The sequence below is a fragment of the Rhinoraja longicauda genome, chromosome 1, assembly GCF_053455715.1.
Source record: "Rhinoraja longicauda isolate Sanriku21f chromosome 1, sRhiLon1.1, whole genome shotgun sequence".
Classification (NCBI taxonomy): Eukaryota; Metazoa; Chordata; class Chondrichthyes; order Rajiformes; family Arhynchobatidae; genus Rhinoraja; species Rhinoraja longicauda.
This window is the reverse complement of record NC_135953.1, coordinates 48,347,313-48,355,768: the sequence shown is the minus strand read 5'-3', so window position 1 is coordinate 48,355,768 and position 8,456 is coordinate 48,347,313. Positions and strand designations below refer to the sequence as shown.

At 41.0% G+C, this 8,456-nt stretch overlaps 1 protein-coding gene across 1 annotated transcript; it reads left to right on the top strand.

The window, feature by feature from the left end:
• Positions 1–299: 299 nt before the first annotated feature.
• LOC144599326 (granzyme K-like) lies at positions 300–7,256 on the top strand. The gene is made up of 5 exons (XM_078410123.1): positions 300–368; positions 3,469–3,625; positions 4,089–4,239; positions 6,317–6,586; positions 6,990–7,256. The coding sequence occupies exons 1-5, from the start codon at positions 311–313 to the stop codon at positions 7,170–7,172; spliced, it is 819 nt and encodes a 272-aa protein (XP_078266249.1). The 5' UTR covers positions 300–310; the 3' UTR covers positions 7,173–7,256.
• The last annotated feature ends 1,200 nt before the right edge of the window (positions 7,257–8,456 follow it).

Genomic DNA, 8,456 nt, shown 5'->3' with positions numbered 1-8,456 from the left:
CTTTGACTGGATAGCATGCGAACAAAAGCTTTTCACCTTCCCTCACTACAGCACACGTGACAATAATAAGCTAAACTAAACTAAACTAAACTGAAGACCAACCTTTGTGAAACGCCTAATATTTGATTCAATGTTCTGGTTTGCTCTGAGCCTGCTACATGGCTTACAGTGAATACACATTAGAAAATGTGCAAATCCAACCTATCACAGGTGTGGCATTAAAATTAATTAACCACTCCCCACTGAGTTTAATATAAATTACCCAAGAATGTTTGGCATCATTTAGTGTGTGATTGCACAAGAAGTAAAGATGAAACGACTGTACAATCTGCATGTTTTGCTAGTTATCATCTTTCTAAGTCCATCCTGTAAGTAACAAAATAAGGAATATTTAACCTTATTATATTCATGTTATAATTTATTTCAGTAAAGTTGTTACTTTAGGTGTTACATCGGGTGGTGTCACCACAGTGGCTGCCTTGCCAGCAGTCTGTCTGCCCTTTCTACTTATTCTACTTATTTTAAAATGTGTTACAAGTATATTTCAGTGTTTCTTGGTTTGTTTTATGTGGGGGGTGGCGGGGAGGGAATTAGGGGAAACTTTTTTTCAATCTCTTATTTCAACAGAAATGCAATTTTTCTCCGTGCATATCTCTGTCCCCTCTGCGGCCTAACGTCGAGGAGTTGGTGGCCTTTCCTGGAGACCGGCCCGGCGCTTCAAGCCACGGGCTCGGCGCGCACTTACCATCGGGAGCTGCAATCCTTTGCCGAGGATCGTCTGTGAAGAGCTCCAACTGCGGGGCATGTGGACTTTCTCATCGTGAAGCTCGCGGTCTCTGGTAAGAAGAGGCCGACTCGGGAGCTCCATGCTGCAGAGAGTTAGTCAACCATCCCGACGCTGGAGTTCGATCATCCAAGGGCTTGGGCATCGGACCATCGGCAGCGGCGACTGCGGAGGGTTCAACAGCCCTGACTGCGGGTGAACAAAGAGGATGTTGATTGAACTTTATTACCTTCCTCACAGTGAGGAATGTGGAATCTGCTGTGGTGGATGTTTATGTTAAATTTTACTTGTGGGTCTTGTTGCTTTTCACTTAGTATGACTGTATGGTAAATTGAATCTTGAATCTTGATCTATTTGTAAGTGGTGAGGTTCCCATGTTTCTGCTGCACTTGCTTCCAAGATTGTCCACGTTGCAGCTTAGGAGTGCTGATAAAGGAACTTTGGTAAGTTGCTATAGGTTATCCTGCAGAAGGAACACAGAGCAGCCAGTGAATATAGAACATACAATATACACTGAACATAGAACAGTAAGGAGGGCGTGCAGCGTAGGTTTACTAGGTTAATTCCCGGAATGGCGGGACTGTCGTATGTTGAAAGACTGGAGCGGCTAGGCTTGTATACACTGGAATTTAGAAGGATGTGAGAGGATCTTATCGAAACATATAAAATTATTAAGGGGTTGGACACGTTAGAGGCAGGAAACTTGTTCCCAATGTTGGGGGAGTGCAGAACCAGGGGCCACAGTTTAAGAATAAGGGGTAGGCCATTTAGAACGGAGATGAGGAAAAACTTTTTCAGTCAGAGAGTTGTAAATGTGTGGAATTCACTGCCTCAGAAGGCAGTGGAGGCCAATTCTCTGAATGCATTCAAGAGAGACCTAAATAGAGCTCTTAAGGATAGTGGAGTCAGGGGGTATGGGGAGAAGGCAGGAACGGGGTACTGATTGAGAATGATCGGCCATGATCACATTGAATGGTGGTGCTGGCTCGAAGGGCCGAATGGCCTACTCCTGCTGCTATTGTCTATTGTCTATAGTACAGCACAAGAACAGACCCTTCAGCCCACAATGTTTGTGTTGAACATGATGTCAGGTTAATCTCCTTTGCCTGCACGTGATCAATGCCTTTCCATTTCCTACATTTCCATGTACCTATCCAAAAGTATTTTAAATGTCACTATCGTATCTGCTTCCACCATCACCACTGGCAGCATGTTCCTGGCACCAGCCACTCTCTGTGTGAAAACTTGCCCTGCACTTCTCCTTTAACTTTGCCCCTCTGATTTTAAAGCTATTTTCGCTAATCTTTGACATTTCCACCTTGAGAAAACGTTTGTCTGTCTACCCTATCAATGTCTCTCATAATTTTATACACTTCTATCAAGTCTCCATGCAACTTCCAATGCTCCAGAGAAAACAATCCAAGTCTGTCCAACCTCTCTGTGTAGCTACTATCCTCTAACCCAGCCAGCATTCTGGTAAACCTTCTCTGTAACCATTCCAAAGCCCCGATCCTTTCTGTAATGGGGGATGAAAACTGCCTTCAATACTCTGAATGTGGCCATGCTACACCAGTGGTTAGAAAAGTATGAGTGTTATTGGCATAAGGAACAGTTATTGCTCATTTCTAACTGCCTTTGAGAAGATGGTAGTGAGACACTTGTTTGAGGTGATGAAAACATTTGTTGAAGTTATTTCTACAGTGCATGAATGTGTGGATTTAGACCTTGTGAGGAAGTAAGCATGGCAATATATTTGGAAATCCAGGATGGTGTGTGACTTGGAATGAAAGTGTATTACTGCCTTGCTGTCTTCGTCCTGTTTGCTGATAGAGGTCAGAACTTTCAGATCTGCTTTTGGAAATAAACTGACTTTGCAAAAGTTATAATCTGTTGGCACAATGAGCCACTGGTGAAGGGAGTGAAGGTCTGTGGTGTTGGATTGCCTATGAATCAAGTCTGTTCTTTTCCTGGAAGGTGCCATAATTTATGACTGTTGTTGGAACATTTGTGCTCCAAGCAAGTTGAGAGCCTGTTAACCCGTTCCCGACTTGCAGGTGGTGGAAAGGAACGGGGAGAGTACTTAAGTATGATTGTGCTTAAGTATAGTAAGATTTTTACTGAACTGTATGCAACAAAGAAATGTCATTGCACCCAGGCACATGTGACAATAAAGTACCATTGGACCATTAGTCGGATGTTCAGCCTCTGACCCTTACCCTTATAACCATAATATTTACATTTTTTGGTCCAATTTGCTTTCTGGTTCTGTCACTAAATTTCAACGAGAAACGGTAACATTCCCTCTTCTCAGACTTGGTCATTGCCAAACACTCATGTGGTGAAATGTAATTTGCCACTTGTCAGTCCAAAGTTGTGTGCTATAAAATTCTTGATGAATATCGTACGAGTACAGACTATGCCATTGCATGAAGAAGGGAAATTCATCTCCACCTTTCTTAATCTTCAGTGGATATTGTAATGAAATCTCACTGGAACTCTTTTGTAATGTTCTACTTCTATTATTGGTTACATAATAATGTTCAATTAATCACGTAAAGATCTATTCAGAATAATTTCATTTTATCCACAATCTTGTTAGGGGTGGACAATAAATACTGGCCTTGTCAGTTATCTTCAGAGCCTGCATATGAAAAAAAAGTTTCAATATCTTTTATCTGTTGCAGATCATGGAGATGAAATTATTGGAGGTCATGACGCTGTACGTCATTCAAGACCCTACATGGCATCCTTCCAAAAGCTTATGAGGGGGTGTTATATTCATGATTGTGGAGGGGCATTGATCAACCCTAAATGGGTTCTAACTGCAGCTCACTGTGAAATGTAAGATCTACTGTGTATGAATGAAAATTTACTTTAATGTGTTCAGTTCCTAATCCCAGCCTGTGTGGTATTATCACTTTCTACCTGTTTTGTCATGTCTTCATTAATATGTAGATCACCAGGTTAATGGCATTTTTTGTCTTAAAAGTCTCAATTTGAATGGTCAGTTATACAATACCTATTTCAGACCCAAAATTTCAGTATTTTAAGGGTATTACTTATAAGCAATTTGTTTTGATGGGTACATTAATGACTTTTAATCAAGAGCAAAGTCTTGGCTTATCATTGGGTATGGATCACCCTTTGGAAGTTGCACATTTGTTAACTACCAAATATGATGTGGTATATATATATATCTTATATTTCCACAAATTTTAATATTTACTAGTTGGCTTCCTGATGAATTTCTGAAAATGGCCTTTTTTAAAGAAAAAGTGTAATTATGTTTATTTTTGATTGACAGCAAAGATGACAGACGGAAGCCTCAAGTGGTTCTTGGGGCACATTCTCTTTCGCAAAACGAGTCGAGTAAACAAATATTTCGTATCAAGAAACAGATTCCCCATCCAAACTACAATGGTGAAACTATGGAAAATGACATCATGCTGCTGGAAGTATGAATTTTCTTTCTTATCTGTATACAGTGCTCTGAACCCTTAATTTGCTCATTTAGCAATGTTTAATTTCACAAAAGAATAACAGTTATGTTTTCAATGTCTTGGGGGAAAGATTTTTCAGATTACTTATGGTGATATCTAGGATGCCGTTTGGCCCAGGGGAAATCAAATAAACCTTGTCCTCCTCCTTTATGTGTCAGGAAGTTTCTCAGCAAGGATCATTAGAATGAGCATTTGATGTGTTTTTTTTCACTACTTTTCGTCGACCATAACCTGACCAGTTGTAGGATGTAGCACATAGAACAGCATTGTACAGGAACAGGCTCTTTGGGGTGGTAATGTCCGTGCCGTACATGGTACCTACTTAAACTAAACCTTTTTAACTGCACATGCTCCATATCCCTCCAGCCCCTGTATATCCATGTGTCTGTCTAAAAACACCACTAGCAATCTGCATCCACCACCACCCCTTGCACCATGTTTCAGGCACCCACCGTTTTCTGTGTAAAAGAATCGTGTATTAGTCACAGATGAGATCAGATGTCTCTGTGTGAGTTTGGAGCCTCCTTGGTCAGATGGTGCATTGAACTGATGAGGAAATGTCCCCTTTTAAGTTAAGGAAGCTTAACATTTGGAATTAAAGAATTGATTAGATAGAAGTTCATGAAGAAAATTTCTGCATCAACATTTCCTGATGTTCAAATGAGATCAAGAAATGTTTTGAATTACATATCCTTCTTCTTATCTGTATTGCAAGAAAACACCTCCACTTTCCAGCTGCAGGAGTGTTCCAGAGAGCTGAGATCAACTTTGTAATAATAATCTCTATAATATCCAATTTTTTGCCAACAATTAATCTGCATTCAGCATCCCAGCAGGAATATGAGGGGTCATTTTTAAGCAAGCCACCCAGAGAAGAAAGGAACATATTTTATCACTCACATGTTTTACTCTGCCTTATTGTACAGTTCACTGAAGACACTGGAAAGTAAAATGATACAAAACAGCCAGCCATATTTATTTGAATCAAATTCATTTGATGGAAAATAACTCGTTTTTAACTTGTTACTTAATAACAAGACCCATGAAAAATGGTGGCAAACAAAATGCTATTTGAGGAAACAACCTAAAGAAAAGCAAAGCAACACATAGTGAGATTATGAGTACATTTAAGATCATCAGGTCATAAGTGATAGGAGCAGAATTAGATCATTCAGCCCATTAAATTTATTCCACCATTCAATCATGGCTGATCTATCTCTCCCTCCTAACCCCATTCCCCTGCCTTCTCCCCATGACTCTGGACACCCATACAATCAAGAATCTATCTATCTCTGCCACAAAAATATCCATTGATTTGACTCCACAGCCTTTCATAGAAAACCAATGATATGACAACTAAATTCATTGTTGACAGCTTTACCATTCTATCTGCAATATGTTCCACTTTAATGACATTCAAACTATATTATTTCTCACGGGGAGAATGTACAAACTCCGTACAGACAAGTACCCGTAGTCACGATCAAACCCGGGTCTCTGATGCTGTAGGGCAGTAGCTCTACCTCTGTGCCACCATGCCACCAACCCATACTTTGTTTTCCCCCCCATTCCCAAAGATGTGTGCATTTGTAGGTTAATTGGTCTCTGTAAATTGCCCCAAGTGTGTAGGGAATGGCTGTGAAAGTGGTTTAAATTAGTGTGAATCGGTGATCCATGTGGACTTGGTGAGCTGAAGAGCATTTCCACGCTGAACCTTTCACTCACTCACTCACTCAACCAATCGATCGATCGATCGATCATCCGCAACAGTAGCGTAGGGCTTTATGAACATCAGCCGCACCAATATTTTCATATATCACCTGAAGGGTAATTGACATTACATTTTATGGTCAATTTTTCTTGTCTGATCATCTGAAAAAATGAAAAATAAACATTTCATTCTGCAAAGGACAGAACTTCAGCAAATGAAGTACTTAAATAGGGAAACTAACAAACCTCTTTTGAATAAAGCAATAGTTTAAGATATTCTTCACTCTTTGATGAATGAGAATAAATTGTTATTGTATCACAGCTGGAGAAAAAAGCAACGATCAACAAGAATGTGAAAGTGCTCAAACTACAGAGAAGAAAGGTCAAAAATCTGAATTCTGGAACATCCTGCATAGTGGCAGGATGGGGAGAAACAAGTACAAAATATGAATCTGACACACTTCAAGAGGTGACAATAAAAGTAATAGATCGTAAAACATGCAACAGCAAGGACTATTACAATCACCAACCTGAAGTGACCCCTAACATGATCTGTGCTGGTGACAGTGAAGGCCGAGGAGATTCGTGCGTGGTGAGTGTGCTGTGTAGCATTGTTGTTAGTGAAATGGCCATAAAGCCATGGGAGTGTGTGCAAAAGCCCCAATGGTTCACTGGTGCCTTCTACAGATTGAAACATTCCATCCATCCTCACAATGGCCTTAGCCTGGCATTATTGTAGCTTGTGTTTGTAAATGTTTTTTTTGAAAATAGCTGAACATTACTATTCTCTCAAGAAAACTTTTCCACTTAAAGACTCTTTGTGAATTTGATTAGGCATATTATATATGCTCCAAGTTGTGAAATTACTGTCTGCTCAAACCAGCTGGGCATGGGTAATAAATATAACATTGTGATGTGTTGTCAGATTGAAAGTTGGTGATGTATTATTTTATCTAATTCTACTGAATTGTTACCTTTATTGTTTTCCCTTCCAGGGCGATTCAGGTGGTCCTTTGGTTTGCAACGGAAAGTACAGCGGGATTGTGTCCTTTGGCAAAGGATGTGCAGATCCCAAAAAGCCTGGAGTTTATACTTTCGTCTCTGATAAATACCTTCGTTGGATTTGGAAAATTATTGCCAGGCAGGCTTACAATATGACTGATGAAGAGCTGTATTGAGAATCAGCATGCTACTTCACTTTGCTTTGCTAACTATGATGCTCAATTAATTGGCTTAGATAACCAGCATGCTTCCATCTATATCTTGAATACATTGTGTAACATTTTACCGCAAACTGCAATTAAAAATAGAATCGTTAAATTCCCTGTTCTGTGAAGTAACATTTATGCGTTGTGAAAATGAACGGAATGAATGAATTAATTCATAGTTTACTATCACATGAGACAAGTCACGGTGAAATTCTTTGCTTGCATACCAGCCAGAGGTATGCAAATAGTTGCCACATAAAGGGCGCTGACAAAGTTACAAAGTATCCCACGTTAGGCCCTCCTTTGTTCTCCCCCCCTCACCCTCGTTCCAGGTCCGCCTGTGTTCACCCAGGAAACTTTACAATGCCCAATTCCGATCCCAGTTGTGGATTGCACACGCTAACATTTTTGAAAGGGAGGGAATGAGAAATAAATGAACATCGGATGACAATATGACTGGGAAATAAGATGGGAGGACACATGGAGTTGGTCCAAGGAATTGATTAGAATGACCTTGTATGTCGTGGAGGAGCAGCAGCCAGACCAGCGAGTGAGTGGATTGGCTGAAGGAAGGCTTTCTCCGAGGGGAGTATACTTCGGGAGGTTTAAAAAAAGAGTCAAGAGTCAGCCCGGGGCAATTACCTTGAAGGTCGCAGAGGAGCAGCAACCAGACCAGCAAGGGAGTGGATTGGCTGAGACATCCTAATTAGTTGCATGGATAATTGACTTGATTAGATAAAATTAAGTTCAGGTCTCGGGGAGTGGCCTGTTGAGGGGAAGTGCGAGTCTCTGGCTCAAGAGTCTTCGGCGAGGAGGCTGAGGCAAGGAGGTTACACTTGAATCCACTGAAGTAATGGCAGGAAAATTGTTACAGTGTCTCTCTTGCAGGATGTGTGAAGTCAGGGACACCGCTGGTGCCTCTGACAACTACACCTGCAGAAATTGTGTCCAGGTGGAGCTCCTGAAGGATAGTGTTAGGGAACTGGAGCAGCAGCTGGATGACCTCAGGATCATCCTGGAAACCAAGAGTTTCATGGACAAGACCTACAGTGAGGTTGTCACACCAAGGATACCAAAAGAACAAAGGTGTGTGACAACGGGGAAGAGAAGTAAACATGGAGTTGCCTTCCGGGTACAAGGGACCAGGACTTCTCGGAGCAGCTACACTGCATCCTCAAGAGTGAGGGGGAGCAGCTGGAGGTTGTTGTGCATGTTGGCACAAACGATATAGGTAGGAAGAGGAAGGAGGTTCTG

Bases quoted from the DNA above. Each gene is read 5' to 3' on its own strand.
- LOC144599326 (XM_078410123.1), top strand. From the start codon at position 311: ATGAAACGACTGTACAATCTGCATGTTTTGCTAGTTATCATCTTTCTA. The intron at 4,240-6,316 runs GTATGAATTTTC...ATTGTATCACAG, and splicing joins ATGACATCATGCTGCTGGAA to CTGGAGAAAAAAGCAACGAT. The intron at 6,587-6,989 runs GTGAGTGTGCTG...TTTCCCTTCCAG, and splicing joins GCCGAGGAGATTCGTGCGTG to GGCGATTCAGGTGGTCCTTT.